We start from the raw sequence: 17,681 nt of genomic DNA, 5'->3' as shown, positions 1-17,681 counted from the left end.
CGTGGTAGGTTGTCATCCATGCAGGTGCAGTTGTGTAGTCTCCACGTTCTTGATGTTTGACTCTCTAATTTTATAGTAGTTGAACGAGTGATTAATAGAGCAATTAAGTATATATGTATTAAATAGAAAAACAAAGGAAGAATTTTATAATTTACATAAAGAGAGTGTGTGAACAAAAGGAGAGAATTATAAAATAAAAAAAAAAATCTTTAATATAAAATATTTTTACTTCAATTCAGAATAAAACGAAATGTAAAATTATAAATAAATAAATTTAAAATTTAAGAATTTCTAACCTAAATAAGGTAAAAGATTTTCGTTCTTGAAACGGTGTTTGTGTTTTTAAATATATGCTTGAAAGACCGGTCAATAATTTTAGGCTTAGAGACAATAACTAGGAATAGGGGTTTAGCGTAATGAAGCAAAAGAAACTAAGATGTGAAACTCTAACCTCAATTGGATCGAGACTCAATGAGAAATGGGCTCAACGTGAATGTTTGTTGGCGGACATTCACATGGATGGAAACATACGGAACATCTCTCTCTCTCTCTTCGTTTAATTAACCTGCGAATCACGATGTAGGCAGCCATTAATGAATGCTTAGCAACCTAGCTATATTCAATACAGATAAAACAATCAAATGCTGCAGAGAAAACATCGAACTCGCCTCCCATCTTTCTAGAATGCATTTTCGTTTACATTTATTTTGGGGGGTGCTGTCCTGTCCAGATTCATGGTGATGATGACCTGCTTCAATATTTCTGATTTGAATTTATGGAGAAACCCAACCACGTGGGGTAGAATACAAATTTATACAAAAGTAGCTTCATGTATCAAAACAACTCAATAGATTATATATAAACTCAATTTAATCACCATTCTGCTTAGACGAATACATTAAGGAAAGACTCGTATAATAACCAATGCACGAAACCAATATGCACCCTTTGCTGAGAGCAAATATCAAGAACAAACTCAAATTTCAAAGAATTAATTTCTTTCCAAAAGCAGTAACAAAGCTTTATTCCTTAATGTAATGTTTAATTTTTGAACTGATAGCATGTGTTTCATTTGGATAATTTTTTATCATATCAAGAGAAGCAAATTCGATTATGGATTTAGAAATTCATAAATTTATGAAATTTTCAGGAAATATAAAAAAAAAAGAAAAAATAGAAAATTTACAAACAAAAGCACAAAACTGCTAAATCATACATTACGAGAAAACATGAAAATGTCTATTACGATACATATCCCATCTAAACGTGTCTTATGATTAATGCATCGTCACAAAATCTATTGCATTGAGGGAATATGTATTCTTTCCTTCATGAAATTTCAAGTCCCCCCAGCTCACCTTTATAAAAATTATGAGGATAACATAAATTAGCCTTAAACATACAAGCAATTAATATCAACCAGTCATGAGATTCGACATGGAGCTGATGCTTAAGGATTATAAAAAAGAAACGAAACCCATTTCCAGAGAGATTGAAACAAAAAATATGAGGGTTTTGTAGAAACCCTAAGACCTATTTCGGACTGTTGCATTAAATGTCCGTCACATGATTTCCAAGCCTTCCTAATCAGCTGTTCCGAGGACAACAGCTCTCTTTTACGTACCTAGTTGTCATGGCATATGCCTAATCTTTTTTATATGCACTTTGTCTTATAAACCAAGTTTATGTCTTGTTTTTTTAATCAGAGTATTCTTATCCGAATCAAATGATATACTCTCTTAATTTCGTAAACATAAAAAAATAATAAACATTTAGGGAGGAAAAAAGTAATAAGAAGTAGAACAGAAGCCACCTGTTGAAATTCTTTTATTTGCATTACCTCACAAAGCGCGTATTCTACTGTCTGGCGTTCCAAGTTTTCAAACCCCTAAGCACTAGGAAAGCAGGAAAAACCCAAAGCTCTAGACCGGACAGAACCTTGTAAACCATGGTTTATTGTAATATTATAAGGTAATGAATAAAATAGAGGAAGGGAAAACAACAGACATCTTTTCACAATCTTAGAGGCTAATGTAACAGCAAGCTCCAATGCATGACATTAAATGAGCTTGGTGATTTGCAAGATTCGGTTCTCGAATTATGCATAGTTTTTTCAATTCTGAAAGAAAAAACGGTGGAGTCTAGAAGCAATGTTTGACAATGGATGGGATGGAAAACGAAAACTGACCTAGAAACGAAATTCAATTGCTTGAACAGAGTGGTGTTGGATTTCCAACGCAAAACATATGTGATTCAAACTTTACATGGTAAGACTCTATCATCAACTCGGTGCCAGGGATTAAAAAAATAACAGGAAAGGAAAGAAGCAGTAAGCACTAAGCACATGATAACATGATAGATTTCGTTGCTGCAGTGCTAAGCTTTCCCTTCAAAATGCAATGAAAATGTTACGATTAATTTGAGAATAATTACAACTTTCAACTTCTCCAACCTTGTTTTCTAAGTTGACGATTAAGCTACATCTTTAATTTCTTCATCAATGACTTTTGAATATTACGAGTCCCCTTTTTCTTTTTTCTTTTTTTTTGTTCTTCACAAAGGTCAAAAGTCTGAAACCAACAAAAATACCGCCCACTTTTTTTACCTACTTCATAAGAAAACGTAAAAAAGCTAATGTAAAAGATTGTTCTTGTTCAAACATGATGAAACATGCTGTGTTCTAAGAATATCTAAGCTTCATACCAGTGTTTGACTATTGAGTAACTATGCCTACAAAAGAATAAATTGTTCAAAGTTCAACCAACAAGGAATTAAATAAAATTTTGTTTGATTGATATTTTCGCTGTTTATTTTTAAATGTTTGCTTTCTAATTCATTCTTTTGCACAAAAATTAAAAAACAATCAAACAAAAGAAGCCTAAATGTCCATAAGCGACTAGATTCTTGTACATATATGGATAGAGATAATCAAGCAATCGATAGTCTTATCTCCGCATCCGAAATGAAGTGCAATGACAAATTGATTTCTTAATGTTGGCCCATAAATAAGCAAACTTGGGCCAACCCTTTGGTTGCTCACGCCCAGGGCGAGGACCCTATAAATTCCAGTCCAGTATGGATATTGTTTGTGAAGCTAGTTCGAAGTGACGAGTCTTTTTCATATTTAGTAGATGCCTCTAAGACTCTAACCTTGATTTCCAGCCCATAGTAACCCAGCAAGGCTTGAAAATGGAACTTAATCAGCAGAGAGAATCTTCCACTTATCATTTCCATGAGCAAACGAAAAGATGTACATGATAAAGGAAAGGAAAGAGACAGGAAAAAAGGCGTCCCAAAACTGTGCTATAGGGGATATGTCCATTAGTATCATCAGATTATTTTTAACACAAATCTGGCCATGTCAACCTAAGAGTAAAAATTAACAGCATGAAAAGACTGACCAACATTGTTTGTGATGTCATGTCTGTTCATGAAACAGACTGCTTGGGGCAGAGGAATCGGGCAGACCTTCAATTTCTGGTGGAGTCTGATTCAATGCTAATCAGCTGTACCTTTTTCTGGCTTGCAATCAATTTTCGCTCATTGTGCTTTTTAATCCCATTTCTGTACAGAACGCTGGCAGCAAAACGTGGTTTCTTACAAATTGGAGGCTGGGGATTGCTCCTCTCACTTGTTTTCTTTCTCAAGTATTCTGCAGTCTGTGCCTGAACTGTGATGAACAAACGTACTTACAATATTTTAGCATTAAAATGAATCTTGATCACCAAAGATGCATATAAAATGAGAATCCTAAGTTTTTAGTTTATCATCACATTCACATTACAGGAACCCCATGCCTTGGTTGTCTACACATATAGAAGAACAATTTGAAATTCAAAACAATTTGAAACAGAAGAGGCTCATCATGTTTTCTCTGCACGCATGAGAAGTCCTTTCCTTCATCAATTTGAAGATTCAACATGATGTAGGAAGTACACATGAGACATACCAGAGCCTGACGCTGCCAAAGTTAGAGCAGAATTCTTAAGTTTGTTTATTTTTTCAGTAACTTGCAGATTTTCCAATGATTCATCTGTTTTGGACTCTGCAACATCATTCCCCTCAAGGCAAGATAGTGCATAGTCACAAGCCTACAATACCCAAAAGTCAAATTAGGATTCTCAAGAATCGAATATTATTTTGTACTACTAGCCAAGATGAACACGTTCATTTGTAAAGTACCTTTACGGCGACAGCATGAAAACCATTTTCTAGTGACTGCTCGGCAAAATTAAGCCATTCCAGATGTGAAACTTGCAGCCATTTTTGGATTTCAGACTTGTGATCGCGAAGAACCAAAGCCTCGTACCTCAAAGCCAAACAACTCTGAACCGAAAAACATAAAAAAGAGAAAAAGGAATTCCAGGACGGAAAAATCAGTGGATTTACAATAACAATGGCGATTATCGCAGAAAATTAAGGATTTTTCTTCTTCTTTTTTGTTGTAACCTCGATATCACCGATAATAGCAAAGGCTCGAACGAAGAATTCGAGAACGAAGAGCTGTTGATCCACAGTTTTGGCTGCAATTTGACGAATAACGGAGAGAGATTCGGATCTGATGAACTCTATCAAGTTCGACCGTGTTTGGATAAGCGATTTAACGTCTTTGGAGACGAGAAGGGATTTGAGAATCCGGAGAGAATCGTCGTTGAATCTGCTGGAGAAAAGCAAAAGAATTTAAAAGGTAATTAAAATCGAAATGATAGCTAAATGATGGAATCAATGGAGATTTGGGGTGAACTTTTTGTTTTCGATTTGGGAGCGAAAGAGAGAGATTTGCTGATCCACTCCGACGTCCGCCATTTCGGCCTGGAGAAGGAATTGGCGGGTAATGGATTAGTTTAAAACAGTTCATTTTTTAGTTTTTGTTGTTTATATTTTATTATTTTGATGTAAAAAATAAAAAAAAATAAGAAAAAGGTAATCAAATCGTAGAATTTATTTTTAAAAACAAATAAAATATTTAAAAAGTAATTCAATTGAATTTTAAAAAATAATTATTTATGTCACGAATTTACCGTTCAAATTCCGAAAACATATTTATTAAATAATAAAATTCTCATTGCATTAGTTCGAACTTTTGTCAATATTAATATCTTTCATAGAATCACATATTAATAAAGATTTTGATAAATTTTTATAGCATTTAGTATCGATTCACATTTTTAATTCAAAATATATATTTATTAATTAAAAAAAATTCTTATTTACTAAAAATATACAAATTTAATAGTTTAATTATATCTTTTAATTAAATAAAATAAAATTATCCTTTTTGTAAATAAAATGTTTATTGATAATTACATAGATAAAATAAGGTTAATTAATAAAATAAAAAATTCTAAATCTGATACTTACATAAATAAATCGCAACTAAATTTCGAGGAAATAAAAACAGCGACGGAGGTTGTAAACGACTCGGGACCAGCATGGCCGGCCGCAACCGCCTTCCACCGCAGTCATCTTTAGCCCGTGCCATCCCCGAACGCCACATCACTCACCACCACCTCGAAGACCGAATCTCCATCCAACACCGCGAGATCCAATCACTCCTCCTCGACAACCAACGCCTAGCCGCCACCTACGTGGCGCTCAAGCAGGACCTGGCCCTCGCCCAGCAAGAGCTCCGTCACCTATGCGCGGCCGCTGCCAACGTCAAAGCCGAGAGGGACGCCGAGGTGAGGGAGGTCTACGAGAGGTCACTGAAGATGAACGCCGAAGCGCGCGCCGTTGACTCGATGAGTGCGGAACTGGCTCACGTACGGGCTGACGTACAGAAGTTTGCGGTGGACCGTCAGGAGCTAACGGCGCAATTGGAGGCGGTCAACAATGAGTTAGCCAAGGCAAGAGCGGAGACGAAGCAAGCGGCTGTAATTAAGGCGGAGATGGAAGCCGTACGCCAAGAAATTCACAAAGGAAGGTAAATTCTCTGCAAAATTACATTTTTTTCGTAAAAAATTATTTCTTTTTAATTCTGTTACTTTGATCCTATTATAGAGATGGGTTTTTTTTTTTTCTTGGAATGGAAATTTGAACAAAAAATTAGTGTTAATTCTAATAGGAATTACGCATGGTGTCATCTCTATGATGCTTCTAGTGGAAAGAATAGTAATTGAGGAAAGGGAAGGCAGGAATTTGAAAAGCAATTGTTTTTTGGATAAATGAATAGCAATTGTCATGTCTATGATACCACTGATACACGAAAGGCTAAGAGCAAACAAAGTAATCCTAAGAATCTCTTTGGTTATTGAACTACAAGATTGAAATCATTAGTATTGGATTTAATGGTTCAAATTACTAGTATTAGATATAAGTTGCCTTCAAAGTGTTTTGAGAATGAGGAACTTATGGCTCTTAAGCAACTCCTTTCATGGATGAAGATGAGTTATGCTTTTACCATCCTGGTCCCCTTCTGTTAGATGGATATGATTCAAGGGATACCCTTATGCTACTTCTCCGGGTTTGGCAAGGAGGGCTACTAGTATTTTACTGATCCAACTAGATTCTGCTTTGAAGATAATTATGTTAGACATTGAAGGTTCTCGGTTGAGGATGACCTGAAAAATGCAGTATGTGGAACTGATGGCTTTGTCAAGAATGGCATGTGATTTTCGTATAGCCATTTCCTAAGCTGCATTTGAGTCAATTGTTGATTTTTGTATTTGGATTCAACCCAACTGTTTTTTTGACGTTATAGATTTTAATATACATTATTATTATGAGCACAAGATTGTAGGATGTTGGTGAAAATAAGAACTTAGGAAATCATAACCGTCTAACACATTGAGTAGCAGCTTTGTATGCATGTAGTTGATGCAAAGAGATAGTGATGAAACCAGGATTTTGAGTGAACTTCCACTGGAATGAATTGTGAGCCAATTAGTAAGTCGTAGAAAAGCACAATTCATGTTAACCTGGTAAACATATGTTTTTGGTTGTGATTAGGTCTGCTATTGAACTTGAAAAGAAGACGCATGCTAGTAACCTTGAACAACGTCAGATATTGGAGAAGAACATAATCCTTGTGACTCGGGAAAGAGAAAAACTACACGCAGAACTTGCTAGTGCAGAGAAGAAAGCAAGGGCGGCAGCTGCAGCTAACCCAAGTAATAATAATCCCCCTCTTTTAACTTCCTCCCTTCCAAGCATAATCTCAACATCCTCAGATCAATTCCTGACCTTTTCGTGTTTGCATTTAGGTCCTGCATATAATGGAAACTATAAAAATGTTGATACCAAGTATGGAGGAAGTACTTACCCTGATACGTATTCCATGCCTCTGGTATGCCCCTGTTCATATTTTGTTTTTATCGGTATACACTGGATTCGAGTAAGAAACTGAGCAAATGTGGATATATATATTTCTTGATTGATTGATTGATTATGTAACAGTGTTCAATGAGATAAATGCTTATTATTACTTGATTGCAGGGTGGTTCTGGTCCGGAATCTGTTCCTGGGACGAGATTCACAGCTGCTTTCGAGGGCCAAGGATCCCATACACCTTATGAGAATCAAACTAGTAAACAATTTGTGCCGAATTCGGTGCCAATTTATACTGTTCCAAACAGTAAAACCGAGTAGTTCATTTATAGGCATTTTTTAAAATCCAAACCAAGTTGTGGAAAGAGTTACTTCTTTCGCAGCTGTAAAAACGAGCATGGGCAATGATATTAAAGGAGACCAATTTAATGCATTTTTTGCAGTAAAGTTTGTCTCTATTAGCTAAATCAGGTGACGTTTTTCAAACCACTTGGGCCTCACCTTGTATGGTAAAATTAACAAATGCAATTCCATTGATAACATTGAAACATTTGGAGCTTAAAAGCAACCATTTAGAAGCAGAATACAAGGAGATAATGCCTAAACAGTGAACTGCTAAAGTACTAAGCACACTATAAACATAAGATGCCGGACAGGATCAAAGTTCAATTCGTCCCATTACTCATTGGAAAAGCTAACCAACAGAATAACAGACATGCCCAATGTGTAGTAACGCTACAGCTCACAGTTACAACCAGCAGATCATGAAAGGCCATAGCAAACTCTCAAAAACTCTGCATCTCTCTTCTCATACTTGAGGAATGCGAGGGCAGCCACACCAAGAGTAGTACATCATCAAATATGCCATTTTTAACCACTTACCACCGTACCCAACCATTTACTAAATCAACAATGTACACAATGCATGCACCATACACAGCTATCACCATTTTTAATTTAACAAGTGACAACAATCTCAAAGCCCAGATCCCAACCTATTTGCCAACATAAAATCATACAGCCTTAATATTTTGACATATTTTGGGATAGATAGGCCGCCCTAGAAGCATCCAAAATCTAATTCTTTTTATTGTCCAACAGATTAATGAGCTTGAGATTTCAAAAGGATAACAAATTTGACATTCACTAATAGCAAGCACAATTTTCAATAATAAGGATTAGCATGCATGCATGCATGTAATTTCAAAGCTTGTTCCACCACACTAAATGAGGAGACAGGCAATGAAATTAGATCCACTACCAAGGGTCAATTCCCAAACAAAAGGGTAAATGTGTGATTTTGAAAGAGCAGCACTCACCTGAAATTATCAACCTACCTTAGCAGCAAGCAATTTGGAGTTAATCCACTTGCCTCTATCAAAAGATTCACACAAATTCAATCAATCCAAAGCCTAGAATAAAACCCCCTCCAGCTAACAGTAGACAAAGGAGAAAGGAGAAAAAGGGGTATTGCCCAGACAAGTGAACAACCTACCTCTTAGTCTCCTGTTCAAGAACAACCCCGTGAATGGAACACAACTACAACCCTTAGACCACAATTCTTAGTACATAAACTATTTGATGCTGGAAGTCTCAGTATGGGCGTGAACGATTTCCACCATAGTGATGTCTATCTGGCCCAGAACCTCCATCTCTATAATTATCCCTGCGCCTGTCCCCACCACCTCCGTAGCCACCTTTACCGCCCCTGTCACATAACAAACAATCATAATTTAGCTTCAACAAAAGCAAAATTTAATTAAGCAAAGAACAACTTCTACTTGGTAAAAATAGTAAAGGACAAGCAAGAGAGGCAATCTAATGCAATCATAAGCAAACCATGAAAAAGTTTTCAAAGACAAGACCAGCAGAACCATAGGCAGCTGTCTAAGTAACAGTACTATAGGTGATCATTTGAGAATCCAGTTTCATAAGTAAATGAACGCAAGCAAAATTTAATAAGCAGGAATTCAACGTGGCAACATAAAATAGAGATTGAGAAATGATGATATATCACTAGGCATAATATCTTCAAAAATTACACGTTGAAACAAAGCATCTAAATGCAATATAATGAACTCAATCCAAAGAAGCTCAAGGGAACATCTGAACTGCCTCCTGTCAGGAAAAAGCATCTAATAAAATATTTAACAAGTTAGAAAGATAATCAAAGGGTTAAAACGATACCCATGATCATATACTTTTGGTGCAGTCTTCTCTGCCATAGCCACACTGATTGTAAAGCCTCTCATGACATGATCTGAGAAAAAATGTTCCACGAGGGTGAGGAGAATTATTGAAGGCAACTAAATGAAGAAAGTTTGTAGGTAAGTACCGTTAAAGAAACCGCCAGCAGAATGAGCAGCCTGAGGATCTTCATAAGACAAAACTGCATCGCCTTTCTGGTTTCCTTTCTCATCAGTGTATATTTTTATATTCCATGGCCACTGATCTTTATAACCACGCTTCTGCTTAATTCTTCCAACCTAAACAAGAAGAGAATTACTAGAATCCTAGCAAAGATACCACAATTTCATGCAAAATACAAGCATCACTTGCCAATAGAGTCCCATATGTAAAAATGCTCCAAACTCCATCAAATCATGGAACTAAAGAATAAAATAAGTTTCAAAGAAAAATTATCATAAATCACCAGATACAGGAGCTGGAAATAAAACAGAAACACCAGAATGAAGTAGATCACAATTCCCACTAGACAGCACACTGATTTAAAAGATAAGAATTGGCCATTACTTGTCCAATGCCGCCAAAAAGTTCTCTTAATTCTTCAATAGTAACATCAGGTGGCAAATTTGATATGTATATTCTTGAGTTGTCACAAGAATCTCCACAGTTGCCGTCGCACTGCTTGATCTTAACTGGTGCATCAACAGGAGGACCACCATAACCACCTCCCTGATTTCGAGGACCACCAGACCCATACCCACCTTCATATCCACCAGGAGGTCCACCCCGACCACCAGTCCTCGCATCACTCAAGCCCTCACCACCATAACCACCTGCAGGGCCACCATAAGATGGAGGGTATGATGTGGGTCCACCAGTATAGCTTGTGGGAGGAGGGACTGCATCCATTCCATAATTTGCATTCCCAACATATGCATTAGGAGCAGGTGGATAGTTTCCACCAGCAGCACCACCATAAGAATGGGATGCTGGAGGAGGAACTTGACCATAGGCACCATCTTCTCCTCCTTGATTACCTCCATAAGAACCACCTCTAGTACCCCCACTTCTATTATCATAATTTCCACCTCTACCTCCATCGTAGTTGTTGTTCCTCCCACTATCATAACCACCTCTACTTCCATCTCCTCTACCTCCACGATTACCACCATATCCCCCACTGCTACCTCCTCTGTTATAACCACCACCACTGCCACTACCACGATCACCAGCACCCGCAGGAGAGGGTGCACCGCATTTGTTACACTCAACTCGTCTTGCAAAGTTCAAGTTCCCACAGCTACAGAGACATATACCAGTTTAAAATACACAAATTCAGACAGCTAAGAGTAATATCGAAATTTCAGCAAACCAAAGCTTAGATGTTTATGACTACTTAACAGTACAAAATCCATAACAGATGGGAGAACCTCCCCTAATAGCAAATCAAAAGGCAGAGAAAAGATAATTTACCTGGGGTTTGGGCAATGCCAATCACCATCTCTGCCGCCTCCACCACGGCCACCACCTCTTCCACCGCCACCTCTTCCACCACGGTCCCCTCCTTGATAGCCTCCACCGCCTCCTGCAAAATCCAGATCCAATTTCTTGAAAAAAAGAACAAAGCTAAAAAGGATCGATCTTGAAAAATCCAATAAGACCACCGCGAGAAAGCTACAGTCAACAACGCTAACCGAAAAGTCAATAAAAAAAATCCACTTTAGTAACGAAGATATTTACCTCGATTTTGAGAACCACCACCATATCCTCCACCTCCTCCCCTACCTCCACCTCGGCCGCCGGGACCTCCACCACGTCCACCACCACCCCCTCCATAACCACTGTCCCCTCCATATCCTCCATAGCCACCACCACCACCACCTCCTCCTCCTCCTGCGTAACCTCCACCATATCCACCGCCATATGAAGGCTGAGCAGCTTCCCCTCCGTCTTGACCGTACATCCTTTAACGATGTATCTAGGGCTTCTAGTTTTTCTTATTCCTCTTCAAGAAAAAGCGAGAGAGAGATTTAGGGCGTAATAAAAATTATGTGAAATGCGTGGTAGTATCGAATAAAATATAAAGGCTGTCTCCAAGACCATCGCTTTTTTTTTTTGGTTCTCTTTCTTAGCCAAACGAGGGACTAATAGTTTCCGCTTTTTTCCTTCTGTGCGGTGACTCGCATACAATTCCTTGATCAAACGGTTCTGATGACTTCTGCGTGGAAAAATGATGGGCCTACATTTGTTAGCGTGATCCTTAATTTAGAAGGCTTGCATACGTGCATATCGATTTTAAAATTTTAAAAATCTAAATAATTAATTTTTTAACAAAATAATTAAATCAATTAAATTACACTTTTAAAAATTGAAATAATCTAAATAGATTTGCGTTTTATTCGATTTGATAGGTTTAATTATCTTTTTAACATTTTATATTTATATTATAAATTAATAATATTTATACACAAATATATATTTTATATAATATATCATAATGTAATGATCAATTTTTTTGAAATTGATTAAAATAATTGAACTGAATCAAGTAATCGATTAAAATTAAAACTAAACAAACTGAACCGAATTCAATCAGTTTTAATTGATTTATTCAGTTGAAATCGATTAATCCTTATGTTCACCTCAGATTATTTGCTTTTGTTGAATAATTTTTAATTGGTTTTTAATTATGCTTTTAGTTCTTTTCTTTACAATTGACTAATCTTCTGTCTAAAACAGACTATAAAGGTTGCATGAAGGGAATGGTATACTCCTGTGCTTTTCATGCAAGATGACTCAACTCTTTAGGAGGAAAAGTAACACTACAAACTCAAATTTTACCAAGCACAATCAAGAGGGATAAACAGCAAAAGAGAAAGGGAATGTTGAATGATCCAAATCTTTCATGTCAAATCATCACTTTGATGCTATACTTGGATTGGAAAATCTTTTCAAATGAAAGGGTCAGAAACAAGCTCAAAATGAACTGCCAATAAACAAAATTTGGAGGTCAATTTCCATTTCCCTCCATCCTTCTCTTGCAACTGGAAATCAGCAACAAAGAAAGCTTTGGGACTGATCCAAATGGCATACATCACAAATACCACAGCAAAAAGCCTGATGCAACTTTAAAAGCAAGGAGGATCCGCAATGTGAAATACCAATAAGCATGCAAAGAGGTAGGGCATTAGCAATATTATCCGTTGAAAGACATATGCCTCATGAATAGAAGTTGAATGAGAAGTTTGAAGCTCAACAAAGAATCTGCAGTTACCAACCGACGGATCAACAGTGGTGACAAGACCTAACCCCCCAAAATCACAGCTGTCTGCCCTTTGATCATGCTGCTGGTAGTAGCTATTAAATGCATATGATATATTACCAGGCCAACTGATATTGGAACAGGAACCACCAGGAGACAGCACAGTACAATCAGACACAGAACACGCCTCCAAAGCACTTGCAGTTGCATTAGACAAATCTTTGTTATTGTTTACAACACACCATTTTGAAGGAAGGTATTCAACAAATTGAGCATTCACAAGGTTTTTTGAACCCTGGCCAAAGTTAACATGGTACTTGGCTTGGCCATCAAATGTGAACACACCCCAATGTCTTTCAAAATTTCCAGAGGTTATGCTTCGTTGGTCCTCATCCAAGAGGCTAAATATGAATGTTTCTATTGGTGGATTCCGAGGTCTGAGCGGAGTTCCTGTTTTGCTATGAAGGTGATCAACGAGGCCTTTCATAAATGTCTCAGCAACAGATGTGTTTGCATTGGCTGCTCCATCAGTAGGCCAACCAATGCGTGCGACAACTATATCCATTTCTGGAAAGCCAATCTTTGATAATGCAGTAACAAGGGTATCGTAGCTTAAGTCAAAGCTGTTTTTGTATGTTCTATGGCTGTCATTATGAGTGCGCACATTTTCCTTGAAAAGAGAAAAGTCGAGGGATATGTTCTTGTTCTGTTGGAAACTTATAAATGGAGAAATAGTCACAAAGAAAGGAGAGTGACGTTTGCTGAGAAATGTCAGTAGTTCGATCATGGTTTTGTTGAGGTCAGTCCTGAAGTGTCCTTTTGAAGGCAGGCTGGATTCTGCCACGAAGGTATCAAAACTACATGGAACAACAACTTTAACTTCGCTTCCCAAGTTTGCTTTTGTTAAAGCTGCTTGGATGTTCATGGCTGCTCCAATGACAAAGGGGTGAAATTGCTCACCATAACTTTGGAGAAATGGTTCATCTCCAACAGCAACATACCTGCAATAGGTTCACTCAGACATAGACACAGAAAAAGAAAAAACTCTAAAGCAAAATCTATTATATTAAAAGAAAAAAAGAACTTTACTCAGGAAAAAATGATCCCAATCCATAAAGATTAGACAAAATTTTACCACTAGCAATGAGAAGTAAACCCTCAAATAAAGGTGGAGTTATTCTTGAAGACAAAATGATTAAGAAATAACACATAAGCACAAATACTTTGCATCACTATGTTGTTTTAGATGGTCATTTATTCACAAAATCATTCAACTGAACTAAGATATTGGTTTGTCCTTGCGTTTCATTGCTGTTTGACCTTCTAGCAGGAAAAAAAAAATTCCCAATGCCAAACCATAGAAGTTTGACAGAACTTAAATATGTTTGTAATGAAGAAGAGAATTTTGGTGCTAAAGACATAGATATGTAGAGACCAAGCCAATAGGAAGAATCTTGATCATCAAAGACAAACCCGATGATCAAATTTTAGCCACACAGCAGAATCTTTAGTGGCTTCTCTAGTTTTTCAGGCCAAGGTCTCTGGCTTCCATGCAGCTTGCTTTTAATATGACTAATGTGTAAGAGACTAATATGCTAAAACCAAATCAACTTCACAAATATGGTAAGAAAGCACTTCAAATTTAGTACTACTAGTTTTATTATCTTTAAATTGATAGCTTTCATTCCTCCTGCTTTGATGGACTACAGCATTTCACTCAAGCAACCAAATTGTAGCATATAAACCACTCAAAAGAGAAGAAAAAAGATGAAAATCAGCTACTCACCTACCCAAAATTTCCATTCCAAACCCTAACATCAAAATTAAATGAAGATCCTAATGCCCAAACAAGAAAAATGCATGCCCCATTATCAAAAACAGATACAAATATATGCCTCAAAACCAAACCATGGATTGAAGTCTAAATCCGAAAAGCAAAAGAACCAAGCAAGGGGAGCAAGAAACATACTCAATCCGAACTCCAGCTCGACCATGAGAAAAGTAGCGGGTGACATTATCATGGACCCAACTCTCAGCAGCTTTCCTGGAGGAGTTGAGAGCTTTGAGCATGGAATTAGGGATGCCCGCGGTGACAGCAATGTTGGTGCCAGAGAGAGCTTGCAGCACGAGCGGGTCGGCATCAAAGAGCTTGACTTTGGAGACGTTGTTGGACTTCAAGAGCTCCACCACCTTGGGTGCCGGGAGAGGGTGGGAAGACATGGCACCCCAGTTGACCCCAATGGCTCCAGCTGTAGACCCAAGGAGGCATGGAAATGTGAGAACCAGGAGCAGTATTAGGAAGAGATTTTGAGGCAGCATACGAGTGTATTGACAAAAGCTTGAGGGTTTTTAGTTGGTGTAGTGAAGAAGAAATGAGTGTGCTCTGTTTTTCTTGGTGGGCTTTTTGCTTTCAAGAAATAAAGCTGGTTCTTGCAACCATGAATGCCAGTGCGCTGCCTGTCTCCTTTTGTCTTTTAGGATTGTTTTTTCTTGCCCCTTTTTAGCTCCATGTACTTTCTGTATTTTTCTTTTGGGTTTTGATTAATGTCATTTTCAGTACTTTTTTTTCTTTTTATTCATTCTTTTTTTTTTCAGATTTTATCAAGAAATATATCATTTTTTCAACAAATAATTTTAAATTCTTTTTTCATTGAAGTTACTTATAAAAAAAATTCAAATTTTACTTTTTTAAATATTATGCACCAATTACAGAATCAAAATACACACACGTACAATTTTATTTTTCACTTCTCGTCTCATTTTTTTGTTTATTTTTTCATTTTGTGATGTTCTAAAATGAAGTGTTTTCTTCTATTTTTATGAATTTTATGTTAAAATCATTTAAAAATAAAATTGATTATTTTCTATTTCTTTATATCTTTTATTTTAAAAAGCCTTAAAAGGACTTTTTTTTTAAATCAATTTTTCTTTTTTTTTATATACTTTTTCAAAAATTCAAAGTGTGTCAACCACCTTGGTTGAATGCATTAATTTCAAATTGCTTTAATAGAGAGACCACTTCACTTGATTTGACTCCACATTTGACAACCTGAGAATTATACAGTTAGTTGTCAAAGTAGATAATTGGCATTTATTAGGGGAAAGAGATAAAAGAAGAGAAAGGCATAAGACAAATGGGCAATACCATTTTACATAAAAATCTCAAGGAAAAATAATAGGGAAAAGGGTATTTAGGAATGATTTAAAGGAGAAAAGGAGAGTCTGAATAGTTTTCACCTCACATCCTTTGATAAACTTGACTAAAGTTAGAATTTTGACCAACTTTTAATGATTTTATATATAAAAAAAATAAAAAAAAAATTTCAACTGTCAAAAACAACTTATTTTTTACATAAGGTGTAAAAAAAATTAATTTCATAGAAAACGAAAGGTTAAAAAAATAAAAAAAAAATTATAATTGAATGACACTTGTCATTCAATTGAAGACTCAATTAAAAAAAAATTGAAACATCTTACTTTTATATATATTATAGATATATATATATATATATAATGTATAGAAATACTAATTAATGATTTTATTTTATTTAAAAAACTTGGTAAGGTAAAAAATCATTTTAAGTAATCGGATTCTAAAGTCCAAATGTTGCAATGGAAAAATGAATTTATAAGTAAAAATTAATTGTAGTTTCTGTTTTTTGGTTTAAAATTCATTATACTTAAAAATGATTTTATCTTGAATATTTAGATTTGCGACTTCTAAAAGATTTTAAATTTTAATTATTAAAAACATTCTTTCGTATGTTTTATGGAAATATGAAGTAAAAAAAAAAAGATAAAAAGCTTATAGAGATTGATACCTTTTTAAAGATAAACTACATTAATTTTTACTATTTTTGATAATAATTACACGTAAGTTTATTAATTTTTAAAATAAATAATTTTTTTAAAAAATAATATTTTGACACATAAATTTTATTGTTAATTAATTATCAATATTTTTATTAAATTGATGAAATGATAATATTTTTAATTTAATTTAAATTTTTATTAATTTTAAAAATTATTATTATATAAATTATAATTATTTAAAAAAAAAAATTTCTCCATTGGTCACTTGCAATCCGCGACACTCTCCAAGGGAGCTCAGGATGCTCCCCAAGGAGATCCAACTGTACGATAATGTAAGGTAGCATCGTCGACCAACTTGATAAGGAAGAAAAAAGAAAAAAAATAAAGATATTTTAAACTTTTTTATTATTTATGGAAAAAAATTAATATAAGAAAAATAAAAATAAAAAACTTGAAAAACTATTTGAATTTTGAAATGGGAATACACTTTGTTAAATAAAAAAAATCCAAAATTAGTAAAATCACTATCCTCAGGGAAACTGGAACTTGGGTCACGCGGACCACGAGCCCGCCACGCGCCCTCTCCACTTTAATCAATCCTAATCGTCCACATATTTCATCATCAACGGTCAAGAATTCCCCAAGCCACTAGATATATCCTCTCCCTCCGCGTTCACCTCTGCCACCTTCGTCGTTTCATCTCCATTTCCTCTCCATTCAATCTCTTCCTGGAAAACAAAAATGCTTCTAAACAAATCTTGTTCTTTCTCTCCTTCTTCTTCATTCTTGCGAAGAGAGAATGTGGGTTTATCTCGTCCGTGTTCTTCGTTGAAGTACTCAAACGGGTTGATACATGCTGTGAAGTATCCACAGAGGAAGAATGGTGGTGTTGGGGGTGTCATTTTGGCTTCAAAAGAGGCTAACAATCGATCCGTTTTGGACGTAGTGTTCGAGCCATTCGAAGAAGTGAAGAAAGAGCTTCTTCTTGTCCCTACTGTCCCACAAGCCTCTCTAGCTCGCCATAAGTACACAGGCCAGTGCGAGACTGCCATTAATGAACAGATCAAGTCAGTTTTTCCATGACCCTTTCCTTAGCTCTGCACTTCCTTTTCTTATTCTAATCCTTCTGTTTCTTGTAATGTTTTCATTTCCA

At 36.0% G+C, this 17,681-nt stretch overlaps 5 protein-coding genes across 6 annotated transcripts in view; 2 read left to right on the top strand and 3 right to left on the bottom strand.

Moving 5' to 3' along the window:
• Positions 1-3,297: 3,297 nt before the first annotated feature.
• LOC18591017 (protein DOUBLE-STRAND BREAK FORMATION) lies at positions 3,298-4,806 on the bottom strand. The gene is given in 5 exon segments (XM_088810172.1): positions 3,298-3,670; positions 3,950-4,091; positions 4,183-4,326; positions 4,450-4,660; positions 4,745-4,806. Coding segments are annotated over 5 exon segments (801 nt in total). The 3' UTR covers positions 3,298-3,428.
• A 563-nt stretch (positions 4,807-5,369) lies between these two features.
• Positions 5,370-7,699, top strand: LOC18591016 (protein FLC EXPRESSOR). The gene is made up of 4 exons (XM_007016911.3): positions 5,370-5,923; positions 6,949-7,109; positions 7,203-7,285; positions 7,435-7,699. The coding sequence occupies exons 1-4, from the start codon at positions 5,433-5,435 to the stop codon at positions 7,585-7,587; spliced, it is 888 nt and encodes a 295-aa protein (XP_007016973.3). The 5' UTR covers positions 5,370-5,432; the 3' UTR covers positions 7,588-7,699.
• Positions 7,700-8,383: 684 nt separating this feature from the next.
• Positions 8,384-11,568, bottom strand: TAF15B (TBP-associated factor 15B). Of its 2 annotated transcripts, XR_001929490.2 has the most exons (7): positions 11,194-11,568; positions 10,927-11,038; positions 10,021-10,753; positions 9,602-9,752; positions 9,454-9,526; positions 8,762-8,974; positions 8,384-8,640 (listed from the first exon to the last, which is right to left on the bottom strand). XR_001929490.2 is itself a non-coding variant. In XM_018127578.2 (6 exons), the coding sequence occupies exons 1-6, from the start codon at positions 11,414-11,416 to the stop codon at positions 8,860-8,862; spliced, it is 1,407 nt and encodes a 468-aa protein (XP_017983067.1). In that variant the 5' UTR covers positions 11,417-11,568; the 3' UTR covers positions 8,384-8,859. The 2 variants fall into 2 exon arrangements, 1 of the variants encoding a protein (XP_017983067.1); XM_018127578.2 differs by having other exon boundaries at positions 8,384-8,974.
• A 775-nt stretch (positions 11,569-12,343) lies between these two features.
• LOC18591014 (O-Glycosyl hydrolases family 17 protein) lies at positions 12,344-15,177 on the bottom strand. The gene is made up of 2 exons (XM_007016907.3): positions 14,685-15,177; positions 12,344-13,716 (listed from the first exon to the last, which is right to left on the bottom strand). Exons 1-2 carry the CDS (start codon positions 15,032-15,034, stop codon positions 12,582-12,584), a joined length of 1,485 nt encoding a protein of 494 aa, XP_007016969.3. The 5' UTR covers positions 15,035-15,177; the 3' UTR covers positions 12,344-12,581.
• Positions 15,178-17,215: 2,038 nt separating this feature from the next.
• Positions 17,216-17,681, top strand: part of LOC18591013 (ferritin-4, chloroplastic-like) — a 2,421-nt gene continuing 1,955 nt past the window's right edge. The window contains exon 1 of the mRNA XM_007016906.3: positions 17,216-17,595. Coding sequence (XP_007016968.3) covers positions 17,270-17,595 — 326 coding nt within the window. The 5' untranslated portion in view covers positions 17,216-17,269. The remainder of the gene's footprint in view (positions 17,596-17,681) is intronic.

The sequence above is a fragment of the Theobroma cacao genome, chromosome 9 (assembly GCF_053813885.1).
Source record: "Theobroma cacao isolate CCN51 chromosome 9, ASM5381388v1, whole genome shotgun sequence".
Lineage (NCBI taxonomy): Eukaryota > Viridiplantae > Streptophyta > Magnoliopsida > Malvales > Malvaceae > Theobroma > Theobroma cacao.
This window is presented reverse-complemented; position numbering and strand designations above follow the sequence as displayed.